Here is a 19,884-nt window from a genome sequence, read left to right as displayed (position 1 = left end):
GGACTGCTCTGGGTCCCCCGGGGAGGACAGGATGTTTCCTCCTGGGTTCTCATGCTCAGTCAGTGGAGCCCATCCATGTGCATGCAGGTGTCCTGGTACCCAGGCCTCCATGCTGCCAGTGGTGGGTCGCTCATTCCTTGTCCTCCCGTATCTCCCAGACCAAAACTTAAGAGGCCACTTCCGGTGGATGGCTGCCTTCCCCTCCGGCCTCACAGCGTCTCCTTGCAGCCTTTTTCTTTCCCCCGTGTTCTTGATGGTAAACAGCTCCCAGCTGATGCCTCTACTTGTCAAATCCCATTCATCTCTCCAAGATGCAAACCTGATTTTTTTTTCCTTTGCCTTAAAAATTGCTTGATGACTCCTGTGGCTGTACAGTCCAAGTGGCTTCCCATGGGGTGACAGGCTGCACGCAGCTCACCTGTGCACGCATCCCAGAGACATGTTCCCAGCTCTGTGACCCGGCTCCTGCTCTTCCAGTGACGTCCCAGTTCCAGGACCTTTACCGGGGACACAACTGCTTCTTTACAGACTGAAGGAGCTGGAGCAGAGAGTGGGTGTGAATTTCCCCCGGGAGACTCGGACTCCCTTCCTCCACTCCCAGGACAACAGATGGGTCTGGCCACTTTCCCGTGCTCCTGCCTCGCTCCTGTAAGGTGTCCTCGTACTTCCTCCATGCACTTGCTCCAGTGCAAGCCTCTTGAGGGCAGGGCGAAGCTTCACTCAACTGTATGCCCAGTGCCTACACAGAGCTGAGCCCATTATTGATAATTCTGCTTTCAGTGAATTATCATTAAGTATCATTAGGAGTTAGATACTTAATTTCAGTAAGTATCCTTAGGAGTTAGATCTGTGCATGTAGAGTTCTTGCGGACAAAATGGTAACAAGTATAAGTCATTTCTTGTTTCAAAGTACATGAATGCGCCCACAGATCTACACACCCACGGTTTCCCCTTGGCAGTTACTGTCAGAAAGCCAATTAATCAGCTGCAATCATTACCCCCTCCTGAAATTCAGCTTGCTTTTCCACTGAAATTTCAGAAATGATAAGATCCCTGAGGTTTGGCTGAGAGAAGGCTCTTCATTGAAACGGGACAAGACTTAACTTAGGCCATAACCTGTACTCCCTCATCATGTGAGATCTTCCCAGTCAAGATCCCATCGACAAAGTTTGTATACAAGTTTTTGGTGCTTAGAAAAATAGTCAACAAAAGGTCCAAAACTGGATTTTACCAGATTTTATTCCGAGCCTCTTGTAGATTACAATAAAGGAAACCAGCTCTATGCGATCCAGGAAATCACCTTAGATTTGTTTCTATCAGCTCATCCAACAAATCTGATAAGTTTTACTTTTATTTTTTATGACTTCAGGAACAGTGGGAAAATGTGGATTCTGGAGCTGGTTTGAAGCCGGCTCTGTCATTGCCCCACTGTACCACCCGGGGTGAGTTACACCTCCTCTCTAAACCCCATTTTCCTCATTTATAAAATGGGACATAATACCTACTCTTCCATCGAAAACTCAGTTAGATTATATGTCTAACACATAGCAGTCATTGTGCATATACTCTGGTCACATCTTCTATTTAAAACAATCTAATATGAGAAAACATTTCTTGGGTTTTTTTTTTTTTTTTCCATAGTAGAATTATATTAGGATTCTTACAGGGCATATAAATAACTGATTAGAATTATTTATACCTGGTCAATTTTTATGTCTTTAGGAATGTTATTTTATTTCAGTTCTCAAAGTTACTGTAACCACCCCCCTCTCCACACACACACAGAATCACAATTTCCTACAGGGACATTATCAGGAAGTTCTGCAGGGAACAAAACAATTGACATTAAAAATCAGTACTCTGCAATTGTCACAGTTATTATCTGCCGGAGACTCTGCATAATGCATTTTAAACCACCGAGGCTGGCTGCCACATCCACGTGAAATGCTTGAATTTTATGGTGCTTAAATATTTAATGATTCATAGGAAAAAATGTGAGATGTGTCCAATAAATTGCATCTCTTTCTCTATCCCATGGTTGTAAAATATAAAGATTTTCAACCATGTAACATTTGCAAGATACCTGGTCTGTGATTGTCATTTCAATCTTTGTTGTATTCCAAGTTATAATATTGTTCATTACATATATAAAATTCAGTGATGACCTCCAAAAACAACTGTGTTTTATCTGGTGCATTTATTTTCTTTCAATAAGAAGTAAGCTTACTTTCTGATGTACCTCACTCCTACTGTGGCCCATTTAGGAGCTGGCTTAGAGGGGAGACTGGGTTACACGGTCAAGGTGTAGACTGAAGGGGAAAAGAAGGTGGGCAGAGTGTAGAAAGTGCCCATTTTGAGGAGAGGATGGAATTCTGAGGCTCTGGGAAGTGCTGGCCAGCACACAGTAATAGTATAATCAGGTGTCTTTGGGTCAACATCAACCCCTGTTGAGTTCCATGGGCAACTGGAACTAGGTGGGGGACCCTGCGGACCTCAGTTGTCCCATTAGTTGAAGGAGAATTAGACCATCTGCTTCACAGGTTTGTCCTGAGGATTAAAAGTTAGGGATACAACTACAAAGAGAAAAAAATGTCAGGTGCTATCACTGATAACTATAGTAACTAGAAGTTAGGTGTTAGGCATTGGTAGTCAATAACTTTTCATAGAGTTCCTCTTTCTTTCTTTTTTTTTTTTTTTTTTAAAGATTTTATTTATTTATTTGACAGAGAGAGATCACAAGTAGGCAGAGAGGCAGGCAGAGAGAGAGGAAGGGAAGCAGGCCCCCTGCTGAGCAGAGAGCCCGATGCGGGACTCGATTCCAGGATCCTGAGATCATGACCTGAGCTGAAGGCAGCGGCTTAACCCACTGAGCCACCCAGGCGCCCCAGAGTTCCTCTTTCTAAGTAGGAGTATTTGGTCCAACCTCTCACCTGACAGAGAAAGAAAAGTATTAAGCATTTCTCGGGCACCTACTAAATGACAAGAACTATATTAACCCTGTTGTATGTGCTCCCCCTCAACCTCCCAACTCTCCTGTTTTATAGACAAGCAGACTCAAATTTAGGGAGAATAAGTAGGTTGCACAGTCAGCACCCAGTGGAACGTGAGCCCTGGTCCATCACTAAAGATTGTGCTCTTTGCCATTGAACCATCACCTCCCAGAAGCTTTCGCATTTGTAGGTTGGCTAGGAAAGGGTCTCATGCAGATGTCACTGTGAACTCTTGCTCTCACTGCAAAGTCCCAGGTCACACATCCTCCCGCAGCCTGCCCAGCTCAGTGTGGAGATGGTCTTCAACTGCCCTTGGCGGGGAGGAAGGTGGGGAACCTCTGAGGACAAAGTGATCTGGGGGGTATCCAAAAGGCCTGCTGTATCTCGGGTCCTCTGAAAACCAGCCAGGCCTCCAGAGCCCCTTGATGTCTCTTCCAGGTCAGCCATTCAGGAGAACCTTTCTGAGTTGGATAAAGGAGTATCTGGAGGTCTTTCCCTGGAGGCTGGGTCACTGTGGCACCAGCCAGCTTAGCTATTTTCATTCTCCTGTTTGCCAGCAAGGCACTTCCTGTCATGCACTATCTGGGCTTGTGTCCTCAATGATAAATACCTACGGTTCTTTATCAGCTAACACTGCAATTCTCAACCAGTCATCATTTTCATCTCTTTGGAAAAAGGAAGAACATTTGAAAATGAATAAAAAGCGTTGGTTGCCAAGTAGCCCATCTGCTTTACAGTACACACAATACACGGGGGTCGTCCGTGAGCCCGTGTGCAGGTCGGACCCACGGTCAAAGCTGCTCTCACCATAAGGGGTCACCAGCACCTTGCACATCTACGGTGTCTCCAGCCTTTCTAGGTCTGACCCCCACAGCGGCCGCTCACAAGGACTTGTGATTGCCACCTTGTGTGCAAGACAGAAGTGGTGTGTGGCTGCAAGGAAGTTCTTCCCTTCAGACTTCCTTCTGCTGAGATCGAGCCCGCTCTTTCCTGCTCCTCGTCACCGGAATGGCAGACGGCGCTGCCGGGCACTGCCTGCTGATCCCGGATCCCTCACCTCAACCCTCCCAGCTTCGGGATCCCAAATGAAAACAGGGGTGGCCTGGTTCTCTGACAGGATGCTTGTCACAATCCTACCAGATAACAGATGATCTTTTTTTTTTTTTTTTAACAGTTTTATTTATTTGAGAGAGGGGGAGTCGGGGAGGAGGGCAAAGGGAGAGGGACAAGTGAGTCCACACTGAGCACAGAGCCTGACAGAGGCTGGATCCCAGGACCCTGAGGTCACCACCTGAGCCGAAACCAGAGTCTGATGGTTAACCCACTGAGCCACCCAGACGCCCCCGATGGTCATCCCCAAATGCATTTGTGCACACTGGAATTTGAGAAGGATGTTGGTTGACTAGAAACTACTTGAGACCATTTTCCCCCCCTTCTACCACCATATTCTCATGATTCTCCTCTGGTGATGAGAACCGTTAAAACCCACTTTCTTAGCAAATTTCAAGTATACAAAGTATAATTATAGTTACCATGCTGTTAGATACCCAGAAGATACCCATCTTATAACCAAAAGCTTGTGCCACCATGTCCCCATTCTCCTCACTCCCTGGTAACCACCATCCTATTCTGTTTCTGGGCTGGATTTTATTTTATTATTGCTAATATTATTATTATTTTAAGGTTCCACACATAGGGGATTCCTTGGTGGCTCAGTTGGTTAAACATCTACCTTTGGCTCAGATCATGATCCCAGGATCCTGGGATTGAATCCCACATTGGGCTCTCTAGGGAGCCTGCTTCTCCCTCTGCCTTCTGCTCCCCCTGCTTGTGCTCTCTCTCTCTTATTCTCTCTGACAAATAAATAAATAGTATTTTTAAAAAAATATTCCACACATAGAGGAGATCATACAGTATTGGTCTTCGTCCGTCTTACTTCACTTAGCATAATGTCCTCAAGGTCCATCCATGTTGTCACAAATGGCAGGATTTCCTTCTTTCTCATGACTGGATACTATCCCATTGTAAATAGATACCACATCTTCTTTATCCATTCATGCACATGTGGGACCTATTAAAATGCAGATTATGATTCCTATGGTGTAGAGGCAGGAGTCTGAATTTCCAGCAAGTTCTAGGTGTTGCTGGACATGCTGGCCCAGAGCTCACACTCCCAAGTCGCTGGAAATTTGGCCCTGGTGCTATTCTTTAATGAGATCCTCAAGAACTTGCTCAGTTGTTTTAAGGATCATCTGCTACTACTAAGGACGTGCAGGATATTTTTATATTATTGATGGAGGGATCTTACAGAGACCACAGCTCAAGGTTAAAGTCAGACAGTAACTTTTAAGGGCCTCAAATAAATACCAAGAATCTATGAAGTCATAGACTTTCCTTTGATTTGTTCTTGCTTGTAGCATCTCCCTCCAGACACGACACTGGGTATTCAGGAAGGAATAAAACGAGAAGAGCAACTTCACCACTTCCTGGCAGGAAGCCCGGCCAGCGGGTGAGCGGCTTATTCCAACGCTTAGGAAAGGGACCCGCATCCGCTGGGTTTATAGGGAGCTATGCGGCAGGGCTCTGTTTCTCAGGGTCTGCTTGTGTGTGCCCCAGATTCCAAAAGCCTCTTAAAGCCACACAATACTATCGATTTTGATCATCCCATTCTCTTCCCAAGCACCAATATATATCACTACCCAATTTAATTTCTACCAGCCATGTTCTAGTTTTCATTGATTAAAGCATAAATCATACGTTCAAATCTGCCAGTTCATTTCTGTCATCTGAACAAGATGTCAAGATCACTCTCTACCCTTAAATGTAACAGAAGGAAAAAACAAAAAACAAGAAACAAAAAACAAACAAACAAACAAAAACAAAAAACGTTTGTATGGACACATCAAAAGCATTCCTGCAAAGCATACTGACCAGATTTGGTGGTATACACACAGAGTCCTCAGGGATACAGAAGTCTGAAATTCTTTCTATGGGCAAATCCTTTCCTTCAAGTTGTTCCTTCCCTGATGTGATTCAAGAAAACACCAAAAAACCACAACAGTGGTTTAGCAACACACCTATCTTTGTATGTGCCGCTGGCGATGGTACCAATGAGCTTCTCTCTGTTTCAGTCCACAGGCATTTATTAGTTCTGACATTCCAGACAGAGCATTGTTTGAGGTATAGTGAGGAGATACACAGAAACGGTCATGGTCCCTGCCTCATGAAGTTTACAATCTAGAGAGAAAAGACATTCTCCCACAGCGATTCCAAAAGGCTGTGGAATGACCAACAGCCAACAAGAGCGGTAGATCCTTCTGGGTTGTGGTATCTGGGGGCAGGACGGGGAGGGTCTGGATGGGCTGAGAGAGAGGAAAAGGCTGTCCCACCTAAAGGCACATCACTGTTACGTCACAGGGTCAGAAGAGCTCATGCCTCCGATGGGGAGTCCCGTGAGCAGGAGGGCAGAGTCTGTTACAGAACTGGGAATGAGGTTGGAATCTTGGCTGGAGTCCTATGTTCGAGGCTGTTGAGCTTGACTTTCATGCTTTGTCAACAGAGACAGTACAGGGTGTGGAGATGAGGAGTGCTCAGCCCCAGAGTCAGTTTTGGAAGAGGAGCCGGCAGAGCTGGAAGAGCGGAGGGAAGAGGTATTTCAAGTATCGAGGAGAGGAACGAACTGACAGATGTTAAGGTCCTCTAGGTAGCTACTCTGTGGCTCTAATGTGCAAGAGTGGGGGCAAACACCCACACCCAAACCCAACCCCAAACCAAAAACTGGGAAAGGATTGCAATATCCCATGAGAAGGGAAAGGAAGAGCTGTATATACAAGGTCTGACAAAAATAACCAACTGAACACAATTCTTTATGGAATACTGAGCCTCTCGAGGCACAAAGCCAGGGTACGAGGAGGCAGCGCTGTCCCACCCTCTCCGTCTTACGGGCTGTTCAGGGTGGCAGGTCTCATCTCTTTTTTTTTTTTTTAAGATTTTATTTATTTATTTGACAGAGAGAAATCACAAGTAGACGGAGAGGCAGGCAGAGAGAGAGAGAGAGGGAAGCAGGCTCCCTGCTGAGCAGAGAGCCCGATGCGGGACTCGATCCCAGGACCCTGAGATCATGACCTGAGCCGAAGGCAGCGGCTTAACCCACTGAGCCACCCAGGCGCCCAGGTCTCATCTCTTGTATACGTCTTCCTCCAGAGGCAGCACGGGGATCTGCAACATAGGCTGGACCTGCTCCCACCAAACCCTGCCACTCACTGCAGGCCCACACCTTGGCAGCACGTGGTTTCGAAGGATGCCGCGGGGTGGGTGGGTGGGGGGGTGGGAGGAGCTCGAACTAGCAACGGAGGACTTTGGAATCGCCGGCAGTGTGCGCGCAGGGTCGTTACAAGGAAGCCGCGGTAACCATTGCCTCATCTTCCAAGATTCTGAATTGAGAGGTCTCCTGAGGGGGCTGACCACCATCAAAGTTTGGCGACCCGATGCTTAGTAGGCAGTCAGGAAATTGCTATTAACCAAACTATCAACCAAATTTTAAAAAAACAGCCCTAGATGCTTATTAAAGGTAATTTGTCTAATATACGTGTTTTGTCTTTCTCCTCCCAATTCCAGTTTGTTGACATAACTTTGAGGATTCGTTATTGCAGGGGAAAAAAAATATGATGGATGCTGAAAATAATAAGCATTGGTCACGGGCCAGCCTATCGACAGCAAAGCAATCAGTGATTTCCAGAACATCTCCATTGTTGCACTAAGATACCCGGTTTGGGTTTGTAACTAAGACGACCTTTCCCACATCTCTGACGCTGACTGATGTTCATAAAGAAGGAGCACATCTTGTAGTACTGATATCACACGAAATCCAATTCCAGTGTCTTTGCATGTACTTGCATAAGAACAGAGCAAAGAGCTACTACCCCCAGACTCAAAAGCAGGAAAAAAAAAATGCTTCTGGTTACAGTAGTTGGACTTGAATGTCACTGAAGAACAGTTTGGTGGGAAAACATTCAGGGAGTGCCTCCCAGGAGCCAGGGCTAGCCCTTGGGTGGTGGCGGGGGGAGAGAGGGACAGTGTACAAATACAAGACCCAGTCCTTGTCCCTGAGCCATGAACAGTTCACGCTCCCTGGGCAGAAGGCACACTTTTGTGTACTGGTGCAGAAACAGTGACAGGTCAGGACATAGGTGTTCTCACAGAACGGCCCTTCCAATGTGCCGGAAGAATGCGAGTCAAATCCGTGCAGTTTAGGAGCGAGAGAAATGACACTTACCTTGAACATTTTAACATGTTTAAGGCTACCAGACTCAGAAACACAACGCATGTTATAAACACGGTGCAAGCAGATGCACATAGGTTATAAAGAAACCCGTGGAGCCCAGGCACCCTCATGGAGGTCAGGATACCCCCAGGACCTGGGGCTTCTCTTAGCTTAGGGCCTCTCCCAGATCAATCTGGAAGAGGAAATAGATACAAAACCCACAGGGCTGTTATGCTCCAAGTTTGTCAAACGTGTCCAAAGAAAAACTGAGAAAGCCGTGCCCCCAAACTGTTACTCTTGGGTACGTATAAGTGGTGAGAATATGGCTGATTTTAACACTGCATGTGTATTTATTTGTATTTTTATATTGTGAATTTTCTCAGTGGATACATAGTACTTATGAAGTGTATTTTCCCGATTATATAGTTCTTGCTTTATTATCACATAAATCAGTCTTCCTGATTCCAAAAGCAGTACACATACACACAAATACACACATTTGAAAAAACTGCAATAAAAACCGGAAAGCAAAATCCTATGTGCTCTAACCCCAAAGATAACCTCTGTTAACATATGGGCATATCTGTTTGCTTTGTGCACACAGAGGCATATATATTACTTCTGTTATCACAAAACTATATATAAATGCTAGGCATATAAATGAAAGTAGGATCCTTTTCTGTTTCCAACACTCTTTAAACACAGATATCTCAGTGACAGTAAGACATAAGAGGTATCTTTGTCCTTTTATTCATGGAATACAAGCACCAGGAGTAACATGGGCGGCCCGTGGTCTCTGATGCTGCAGTGGTCCTGGGCCCGGACAGGACACGTGGCTGTTACTGCCATTTAAAAGGCACTTTTTAGGAGAAAGAAATACCTCCTCCGGAGGGACTTCTCCATGACCAGCCCAGCAGACAACTTTCCTGCTGCTTCATAACACAGGTCACAGAGCTCTGGGAACCGATCCTGTCGTCAGCTGGCAGGCGGGGCTGCTGCAAGCCCAGAATGCTGTGCCACCCGACATCGAGCGGAGTGTGTGGCTGGTTTCCCCACTTGAGGTCTTACCCACGCTTTTCCAGCCAAACATTCTGTAAAGGCAGAGCCACGTAAGAGCTGAGGGGGGACGAGGTCAATGCCATCCAGGCATAAGGGCACAAGGAACTGAGGTGCCTATGTGGGGGTGACCAGAACAACATCCCCTTACAGTGGCCACCTCTGTTCCCGGGAGGCCACCATGGCAGCGTGTCAGGAGGCCCAGGAATGGCTTCGCGCTTCCTGCCAGGTCGAGCATGGGGCACGCTGGCCACGATGGGGGGCCTGATCTTCCAGGCCCGTGAAAGTCACGATCTTTAGGGACCGAACGAGGCTGAGGCACCATTGTGCGAGCAGCCCGAGAGACACAGAGAGAGAGAGAGAGGCATGTGGAGGTGGGTCGCTGCGAGGTGGAACCACCCTTCTACCTGTCGGGGAGCAGGGGCCAGGAGAAGGGCCGCTCCCCGGACCGCTGGGAGCATACCCAGAAGGCTGCTCTCCAGACAAGTCAACACGGCCGTGCACGGAGACCCATGGGGGCCCCGGGATGGAGGAGTGAGGCCCACAGCAGAGGAGGCTGCACTGGGCTTCGGTGCAGAGGCAGGCTCGGGGGAAGAACCACACGGGTCGTAATCCCGCAAGCGGCCCCCTCACTGGTGGTCAAATCTGCGAAGCCGCTGCCTTCTCATTTCTTCTTCTGCTGAGAGACGGAACCCGTAGGGCGGCGGGCTTGGCCCACTGGTCCCTGTTGGGAGAAAGCACAAGGGAAAAATCAAAGACTGCCCATCCATCCTTCTGACATTTTCAGGGCATTGTTTCCGAGGATTTCAAGGGGGAAGAAAGACTGATGACTTGGGTGTCATCTTTATTTTAGCACGAAGCAGAAATATAACAAACATATTTCAACCTCAGCTGTCAATACTTAATTTCAACATCAAGTAAATACTTTTAGTGTGGTCCAGTCTACAAATCGAATCCACTCATTTTGAAGATTCTTGACAAAAATCCTCACTTTTTCCCCCCCATCATTCTTTGTAATTTACATCATCTCATGTCTACAAGGTCCCCAGGGCTTATTGATTTTTTTACGCCCAGAAGTTGCTGTTCCTAACTTCCCCACCAAGTATGTGGTTTGGTGTTTCTTCATCAGCCTTCGGTCCTCCCTCCTCTTTCTCCCTCTGCCCAGTGGCCTCCTGCAGCCCCTGACGCCCACCCCAGCCAGAAGGAATCATGTCTGCTTGAAACACACACGTGTCACTGAGCACCGGGGGCCACAGAACAGGGGCCCAGTTACCACAATAACCATTAACTGGGCAGGCAGAAAAAATGCAGGTGTTAACATCTAAAAATTATATGAAGGACCATGGACATCGTTCCTGAAAAGGGTTTCTGTTCATTCTCCAAGAGCAGTGCCTTTTCCAAGGTGTTCCCAGGTCATGGGAATGGATAGAATGATTGTTAAGAAACACTACGGTGAAAAAAATGTTAGAGAAAGCCCAGGAAACTAAGCAGCCTTCTCAGAAAGGAGGACAAACAGTACAGGACATCACCTCCCTGTGGAACTGGAGAAACCGAGCTTGGGAAAGCAGAGTGGAATGGCAGCTTCCTGGGGTCAGGGAAGGAGGGGCCGGGGAGCTGCTGTTGAAGGGCGCAAGTAAGTAAGACCTGGAGATCGAATGCACAACATCGTGACTATAGTCAAGAATACGGTATTACAAACTTCAAGGTTGCTAGGAAACCCAATCAACTGTTTTCAACACAAAAAAGGAGCTGATAAGTGTGTGCCATGTACAAGGGCTCGCTGACGCCCCTGAGGCAATCATACCACAATATACAAATGTAATAAAGCAGCACGTACACACCTTAGGTTTACACAATGTTGTATGTTGGTTATGATGGATAAAAAAAAAAAACTGATGAAAAAAAAACCCAGTCTGCTCAGTCCACCACTAGAACTTCAGTGGTCAGATGACGAGCAATTTTCAAAAGGCAGGCAATAGGTAACTCCTCTTTCATTTTGTTTCTTCCCCAACATGTACCCCTGTTTGGTTCTTTCTTTTTGAGACCTCCCCCCGAAGCCATTCCTCCCTAGGAACCCACACGTGGGCTGGGCAGGCCTGGCCCCGTGCTCACTCCTGCTGGCTACACTCCGCTCCAAGGGTTTTTGGAACAGCATAACCTACGTTGATTCATCAACCTTCGTCAAGGATGACACTCAAACATAGAACGGGCTTGTAAGACTTTCACCGTAAGGAGTTTATGAATACTATTAAGACTGAAGTTTAACTGGATATGGTTTTGGCTTATGTATCTGAAAAGGAACTTTTTACAAAGAGGCAAATGCCTTGAAATTACAGAAAGTGGTGCCTGGGTTGCTCAGTCAGTTAAGTGTCCGACTCTTGATTTTGGCTCAAGTCATGATCTCAGGGTCATGAGGTCGAGCTCTGCTTCTGGCTCTGTGCTTAGTGGGCAGTCTGCTTCTTTCTCCTTCCCCTTGCTCTTGTTCTCTAAAAGAAATAAATCTTTTTTAAAAAAAGAAGATACAGTGAAACTCATGAATCCAATTACCATTAGTTAATTGCTTAAATCTGTTGTATATGATGAGCTCCAAACCCAGCTTTCCCTTTGATAGTTGTTTTCACAATAAGAGGGTTCTTCACTGCACTGGTGAGTGCAGGCTAGTACGTGATCCCCGTTCCAGCAGGCAGGGAGCCTTGAGGGAGAGCTGTGGGCCGAGTCGGAGGCAGGCTCGACGTGGCGTGTTGAGTGCGGGCCACGGGCCATGAGCCCATGGAAGCGGCAAGAGTGCTCAGAATGCCAAAGGGAGTCACCGTGTCCACAAGAGAAAGCCCGAGAATGAACATTCCCATGGAGGGAGGGACACAAAGCTGCAGACCAAAGGCTCATGGGGTCTAGTTTTCGAAATGAGCAGCCCACACGCGTGTACTCTGGACTCGCTCACAGGACATCTGGGGAGAACGGGGCTGAGCCGAAGGAAGCGCCACGTACTGAAGCCGACAGCTCACGTCAAGGAGCAACGATCACTCTCGGGCTCACAGAGTCCGTTTAAGGTGGTGTAGGTCAGTCAGCCAGCTCTCACTGCCAATTTTGTGATCCCAAGTTTACAGATGAGTGAGCTAAGGCTCAGAGAGCATTAGGGAACACATAAGGTCATGAAGCCAGCCCATGGGGCAGCAAATCTTGCACTTGGGGCTCCCACCCTCTGTCCCCAAACCCCCATCACTGTCATCCCCTCTAGCATCTTGCCAGCCTGTGTGCTCCTGCCCAAACCCAGACAGGTATGTGCAGAGCTCGTGCGATCCGCAAAGAGAAAAGAAGAGGATCCGGCCCAAACTCATCAACTCTACAGGACTCTGCTGTCACCACAGACATGACTACAAAGTTCTCACATGGGTCCCCTTAATTTCTGGCTTTCCAGGACCAGCAGAGGGCCCTGGTTCTAACCGTACCACAACAACAACACCCAATTTGTAATCAGGCCTAATGTGGGTATTTAAAATCCTTCAACCTCAGTGTTTCTGGTATCACCAAAGCCGCCCCACTCTCTGAAGAAGGCCTTAAATTGCTTCATTTCAGGCTCTGAACACTCTACTGTCCTTAATCCCAGGGGTTAATTTCTTTGGAAAGTTCTCAAGTGTAAATTAATCTGTGCTGTTCTGGAGACAGTAACCTATTTGGTGTCAGTCACAAACAACACCAAGGCCTCTGAAGGGTGGCACTGACTGACTCTGCAGTCCTTGTCCCCAGGGTGGCACTGACTAAGCTCTGTCTTCCGATCCCCTGCTATTCACTACTTTTAAATTCACTTCTAGGTTTCTGTAGTTTTTGGTTGTGTCATGTGATCTATTACTTCTCTCTGCAGCCCCCAGGATCTTCCGCAGGCATTCCTCAAAGGGTCTTAGAAGTGGTTTCAGTCTGTAGTTATATTTATTAAGTCCTTGAAGAAGATGTAGACAGGCCTCTGCTGTGTGGTAGGAGGAGACGCAGTCCACTCCCCAGGAAGTCTGGGGATGTCAGGGCAAAGGTGTTGGGAGGGCATCAGGAGAAGCTTCCAGGCCTACCTGGAACCAGAGTGTAGATCACAGGCAAGTCTCTGTTTCGCAGCTTCTGGGGGGCTCATGTATGAGCTGGGGCTGCCCGGCAAGGTGACTGCAGGGTCCTTCCCACCACGGTGCAGTCTGACTGCTCGGGACTAAATTCCAACCCCTCTATTTTTAACTAGATGTCCTGGAGCAATCTGGTTACCTTCACTTGGTCTTAGTTTCCCTATCTATAAAAAGGGACAAAAGAGAAATTCACTCCCTGGATTGTTGAAAGGCAAGGAGAGAAATGTTGCACATAAAATGCATAGCGGAGTAGCCGAGTACTAAGCATGCAGTGAGTGCCTGATGAGGGCTGGATGTTACCATTTTTCATCTCTTAACATCATCATGAATCGTGTCAGATGTCTACTTGTTAGCATTGTGAACTAACTTGGTAGAAGATACACAACAAAGTGACAAAAACAGTGACTGCTCAGAAGACCCCAATTCTGTCTGAAGCCGACTTGGCAGGATTTTGTACAAAATGCAGAGACTGCCTTCTAAGAAACAGACACGGACAAAAGGTAATCAACAACCTACAGTGTGCCACAGCTTTTGTAACACGGAGGAGGCTTGTGGTCACTGGGAAAGCTGGCGGGCCCAGCCAAGACCTCCTTTTCTCGTTGAGTTAAATCATGCACTGAGCATCTACAGGCCTGGGTGAGACAGCCCTGCTCTGGTGAACTCGGTACAGATATTAGTATTTATGAGCCCTGCTTCCGTGTCCCTGTAAATGGAGGTCAGTCCCCAATGTTACTCAAAGAAACAGTGAGCATGCTTCAAAGAACCTGAGGAACAGTGCCCATTTTAAGACGATTTAGCTCAATTATAAGCACCAGTAGTGAGATCATAAGATTTATTGATTCGTGGTTTTTGATGGAAAAATTTTCAGTTCTCTACCCTTATGTATAATGCAGTAACCTCTGCATTTTACATCTAAGGGAGGAGAAGCAATTTCATCCAGATAAGAATTGCTAAAAAGAGCACCATGAGTTGATGGCCATTTTCCCTCCTGTTCGCCATCCCTGCAAGCAGAGATGTTTAATTTGCTGGTATTCACAGATCTTGCCCATGATCTGATCAGCACTCTACACCATTCAGTGAAATTATACTGATGTGAGTCACAGGATGGCATATCGTTCCCTTATATTAGGAAGCTAAAGAGGCAATCACTTTTTTTTAACCAGGAAACCTCGAAATAAATCACTAGTGTTCTCAGGGATTTCTACTGTCCAATGAGGGCAGAGCAGGGGACCCGCATTCTCTCCTTTAAGAAGGTTACTTATTAGAATTCCATGAATGACAAAGCTCCCAAAATGCCTTCTGAAAGGATGGTTGCTAAGTCATCTGTGGACAAAGACCAAAAAGGCTGGAAGAAACTCCAAGCCCAGCAATTGGCAAGACAGTCTTTGAAAAGGGGAGATACTGGGGCGCCTGGGTGGCTCAGTGGGTTAATCCTCTGCCTTCGGCTCAGGTCATGATCTCAGGGTCCTGGGATTGAGCCCCACATTGGGCTCTCTGCTCAGCAGGGGGCCTGCTTCCTCCTCTCTGCCTGTGTCTCTGCCTACTTGTGATCCCTGTCTGTCAAATAAATAAATAAAAATCTTTAAAAAAAAAAAAAAAGAGAAAAGGGGAGATACTTAAGGACATAAGACCACTTTGCTTTTTGAGTCACTGATTATAACCTCTATCTATCCATCTATCTCTTTAAAAAGAGTCTGAAATTCACCTAAAACTTCATAACTCCATACAAATGGAAGCTTTGTTGGGGTTTACAGGAAAGGTAACATTTAGAAGTGACTTGAGAGAGGAAATAATCCCATTTCGACTCCTCAACCATTCAAGTCAGCCACTGTGGGGATATTTCTTTGTTATGAAATAGTATCTGGACCCTCAAAATGAGAAGCTTTGAAACAGAGACCCATGGGGCACCTGGGTTAAGCCTCAGTGGGTTAAGCCTCTGCCTTGGCTCAGGTCATGATCTCAGGGTCCTGGGATCGAGCCCCACATCGGGCTCTCTGCTCGGTGGGGAGCCTGCTTTCCCCTCTCTCTCTCTCTCTGCCTGCCTCTCTGCCTACCTGTGACCTCTCTCTGTCAAATAAAGAAAGAAAAAATCTTTGGGGAAAAAAAAAAAAAAGAAACGGAGACCCACTCAGCAGCTACATTACCTGTTGTCCTTTTCTCTCTGCTCTCCAGTTAATTTGGGAAATCTTTATGGCTACAACGAACTTGACATAAGTAAGAGTATAATCCAGTTAACAATTCAAGTAATGCAAAATATTGGGTCTAGCATGTGGGGTCCAGTGTTTCTTACAATATAGACAAAAAAGTATGGTGTGACCTCTAGAACAGAAAGAGGAACTTCTGGAGATAAGGAACATCTGAACCACTGCTACATGCTTGCCCTACTTATTCTCCCTCTTTTTAAACAAGTGCACAGCGTGATTAATTTTTATGAACTAAACATGTGAGACCAAAACCCAGATCAAAACCCAGAACACTTCCAGCATTCATAAACCTCTAAGTGTACCCTTCTAGTCCCAGCTCCCATACTCGACAGTGCCCGTTATCCTGATTTCCAACAGTGTAGATTCCTTTGTCTATTTTCGTGCATATATGCATTCATATAATATGCAAGCTTTGTGCGTGGCTTCATTTAATGTTATGGTTGTGATCCATATTGCTATATGTGTTTTTATTCTACTTACCCCTCCGAGTAAGAACTTCCTCATCTATTTATAGACAGAGGAACTGAGGCTTCAAGATTTCAAGTAACTTGCCAAGGCCCCATAGCCAGGCAGTGGCTGAGTCAAGACTCAAACCCGGATGGATTCCTTTCTACTCTGCTTCAGATTTGAGGTCTATGAAGTTGTCTTCCTCAATCCCAAACCAGACTCTGTAAACTTAAACAATACTACTGCTTTAATCCATGACTTAGAGGCAGGATCTGAAGTTTACCTTCTGCCATAGATAGGGCTCACTGCAAACGGAAGCCTTTCTTGGGTAACTGAAGGGAGCTGGGATCAGGCTCTCATCTGATGAGGTACGTAGTTTTAGCAACAGGCCCAGCTCTAAAGGGCAGCCTTGGTTGTTCACTATCAAGTATTTTTTAGACAGAGAACGGTTTATAACTTCTTGCAGAAATAGTTTTTGATGCACCTTCTCCCTCACTATGCTGGAGGAACAGCAGGGGAGAAAGGAGAAGCTGAGTGTCCACCTGTCATCAGCAATCACCGTGACACGTGGCTTTTCTTCTTTAATGGAGTCCAGTGGACACAGGATGTTAGCCTGGTTTCAAGCACACCACACACTGATTCAGCAATGCTGTGCCCGATGCTAGGCTCACCACAGTGCCGCTGCCAGCTGTCACCACACTAGGATAACGCCAGTTGACTCTATGCCTTGGGTCGTGCCTTTCATCTCCATGACCAGTTCCTTCCAGAAGGGGGAGCCTGGATCTCCCAATCCCATTTACCCATTTTGCCCATCCCGTTCTCCTCCTCCCCCTGGCAACCTTCCGTTTGTTCTCTGTATTTATGGGTCTGTTTCTGCTTTTTGCCCGTTTATTCATTTGTTTTATTTTTTTAGATTCCACATGTAAGTAAAAATCATATGGTATTTGTTGTTCTCTGACTTATTTCACTGAGCATCATGCCTGCCAGGTCCATCCGTGTGGTTGCATATGGCAGGGTCCCGTCCTTCCCTTTATGGCTGAGGAATGCCCCACTGTATATCAGACCACATCTTCTTTATCTATTCATCTATGGACAGACACTTGGATTGCTTATGAAATGTTTTTTTAACGAATGAATATGAATTTTAATATTAAAAGACTTGCCTCTTTTTAAAATCAATCTCTTAAATCCTTTGGAAATTCCATCACCACCTTCACACTTTATCAAGATGGGTTTTTATGACACTAGAAGTGATTTTCAAACACCTTTTACATACATTTAAGGACACTTTGGAACGTTTCAAATTTCCCTTGATCTAAAACAAAATGCTGTTTGGTCAGCAGTGTTGAGGGGTCTCAGTTTACCCAACCTATCTGCTGATTTTGGAAACTGAAGAGGTTGACTATCTCTGACAATATCCATGGGCTTTGGGACTGATTTTTTTTTTTCAATTCAAAATCATCTAGGAATATTCGCTAGACAAATACATGCAAACCTTGGAAAACTGGACGCAGCGCTCCCTGGGGCAGAGGCTGGCTCTCACTTCCGTATTCTCCTTGTCTAGTACATACTAGGGACCCTAGGTTTCTGGCTGGGATGACAGAAGCTAAACATGGGCCTCATCTTGAGACCCAGATTTGAGAACACACTTTACAACAGAGAAAAGAAAACTGAAGGCAGAACTTCCCATGTGCGAGGGAGAAGGGGGTTCTGATCAAGCACCTCCATCCACGTGTGTGGACAATGCTAGAAGGAGGACAACCCTCTGGGAAATGAGGATTCCACAGGCCTCTCGGAAGCTTCAGGGTCCACGCTGACTGGTCTTGGGAGGGCAGCTGCGATGCCCTGTGTCCCAACGTTTCCGACAGACAGTCCACACCGGCCCACAGGCAGGAACGCAGCGGGCTGCGCACAGTGTGGGGGGCTGTTGAGCACGACCACCCAGCCCACCCGTCTGCCGGACTCCTTTCTGGAAGCCCTCAGAGGCAGGAAAGGTCCACGCGGCTGTCTGCACTAGTCTCCGGACTCCTCGGCCCTCAGTCAGCTCTGACCCTGTGGCCTTGTATCCCTTGGGCAGAAGCTCGCCGGTATAGGAGGAAGGATAGGCAGGAAACCCAGGAAGCTGCATTTTAAGGAGCAGCCCGGGACTGTGTTGCAGGCGATGTATCAAATCACTGAGAACTGCCGTGTTAAAAGAACACACCTCACCAGACATGGGTTTAGGACCCTGGACAAGTCTCCTTGTCCAGAGGAGGAGTCTTCTCCTCCCCGGGCTTGGGGCTCGTCTGGGCCTCATGGTGCTGGACTAGACGTTTTACCCTCTGCACAGAGATTCCACGACTTGTGTGGGACCCAGTGAGACAGTGGCTTGGCTGGTCTAAGCTGGGAGAGCGCGACAGCCCCCGCCAGCCTCCTCTTCTACAGTCTCCAGCCTGGGCCGCTGAGCTGGAGGACCCGCCCGGCTCCCGCTGGCCAGTCTGGCTGTGACTACCCGAAGATGGGCACAAATTGGCCATGCTGTGCTCCAACTCAGCTGGTCTATTTCGGTGCCCCTCAGCTCTGACATTTTAACTTTTAGTCCACTTTTTATTTTGGAATAATTTCAGACTCACAGGAAAGTGACAGAGAGAATACAGACGATTCAATTCCACACATGTTAACATCTAACACCACGGCGTGGACTAAGGACTCATTTCCAGGGACGGATGCATTACTATTAACCAAATTCTAGACTTCATTTCAATGTTGCCAGTTTTTCCACGAATTTTCTTTCTCTGTACTAGGGTCCAATGGCATACCTGGTCGACCATGTCTTCTTAGCCTCTTCTGGTCTGTGGCAGCTTCTCCCATCTTTTCTGGCTTCCTACGACCTTGATGACCTGGAGGAGTGCTGGCCAGGAAGCCTGTAGAAATGACCTTCAGTTTGGTTTGTCTGATGTTCTGAAGTGGGGTTATGGGTCTGAGGCAGAAGGCCACAGAGCTAAGGGGCCCCTTCCGTGATCGTATCCGGGGTTCCTGTGATCAGCATGACTAATTACGTGCCACGTAACCTTGAACACTTGGTTCAGTAGTGTTTGCCAGGTTCCTACACTTTTTCGATGAGTTCTAAGGGAATGAAGCCACAGACAGTTACCAGGATAAAATGGGAGAAGCAGGAGTGGGGACTGCAAGGTGTCCCCGGGCACCAGGTCCCCGAATTGCTGCGCTTCTCTCACGCTGGCATGAGTGTGTTCTGAGAGTTTCCAATCCTGTAGGCTTGGTGTGGAGCCCAGGCCACCGTATTTTCAGTGAGCCCCCGGGCGATCCTGACCCACACCAGCTCTGGGGAAGCACAGAGCTCCAGCTTGTTCTTCCAAACCAGGTTTGGTTCCAGTTTTCACACTTGCCAGCAGGTGGACCCAGAGGCCTGTGACACGGAGTCGGCTGATGAAAACTAGGGCAAATTCCAGTCAACAAAGCATTCCGCATAGTAAGCAGAATTGGGGTTATTTTGAAACAGATGGGCTCTACAGAAGCTGCCGCCCTGAATATGATGGGGCTGTTTATTGTCTCGATGGTCTGAAACCCGGGGACTACTTGCCAGCATCTAGCAGTTTCTAGGTCCTATCAGAGTTCTTCAAAAGCAGAAGAGTCCTCTTTCCTTCTGCCCCTTCCTCTTTCCTTCTGCCCCTTCCCCTTGTCCTGCCCCAGCAGAATATCAGGAGGGAGGAAGCGAGGTCAAGAAGGGCCTTCTGGCTCCTAGCAGTGCCTGATGCAGCGGCTGAGAGTGCGCAGGGCCAGGCTTTATAAACGGAATATTCTGTGAGTTCTAGAAATCC

The 19,884-nt window shown here is 47.1% G+C and overlaps 2 protein-coding genes across 5 annotated transcripts in view; one reads left to right on the top strand and one right to left on the bottom strand.

Annotated features, from left to right (window-relative positions):
- Nucleotides 1-7,241, top strand: part of COL4A4 (collagen type IV alpha 4 chain) — a 111,248-nt gene extending 104,007 nt beyond the window's left edge. For 2 of the 3 annotated variants that reach the window (XM_044241727.1, XM_044241726.1), the window contains 3 exons: nucleotides 5,408-5,499; nucleotides 6,550-6,951; nucleotides 7,164-7,241. In XM_044241727.1, the coding sequence (XP_044097662.1) occupies nucleotides 5,408-5,499; nucleotides 6,550-6,673 (216 nt within the window). In that variant the 3' untranslated portion in view covers nucleotides 6,674-6,951; nucleotides 7,164-7,241. Of the gene's footprint in view, nucleotides 1-5,407; nucleotides 5,571-6,549; nucleotides 6,952-7,163 lie in introns of those variants that run through there. The other variant, XM_044241728.1, reaches the window with a different exon arrangement.
- A 1,739-nt stretch (nucleotides 7,242-8,980) lies between these two features.
- The window catches only part of RHBDD1 (rhomboid domain containing 1), a 121,887-nt gene continuing 110,983 nt past the window's right edge, over nucleotides 8,981-19,884 (bottom strand). For both annotated transcript variants that reach the window (XM_044241723.1, XM_044241725.1), the window contains exon 7: nucleotides 8,981-10,033. In XM_044241723.1, the coding sequence (XP_044097658.1) occupies nucleotides 9,939-10,033 (95 nt within the window). In that variant the 3' untranslated portion in view covers nucleotides 8,981-9,938. The remainder of the gene's footprint in view (nucleotides 10,034-19,884) is intronic.

Source organism: Neovison vison, chromosome 3 (genome assembly GCF_020171115.1).
Source record: "Neovison vison isolate M4711 chromosome 3, ASM_NN_V1, whole genome shotgun sequence".
Classification (NCBI taxonomy): domain Eukaryota; kingdom Metazoa; phylum Chordata; class Mammalia; order Carnivora; family Mustelidae; genus Neogale; species Neogale vison.
Note: the sequence above shows the minus strand (reverse complement) of the source record. Positions and strands in the feature narration are given on the sequence as shown.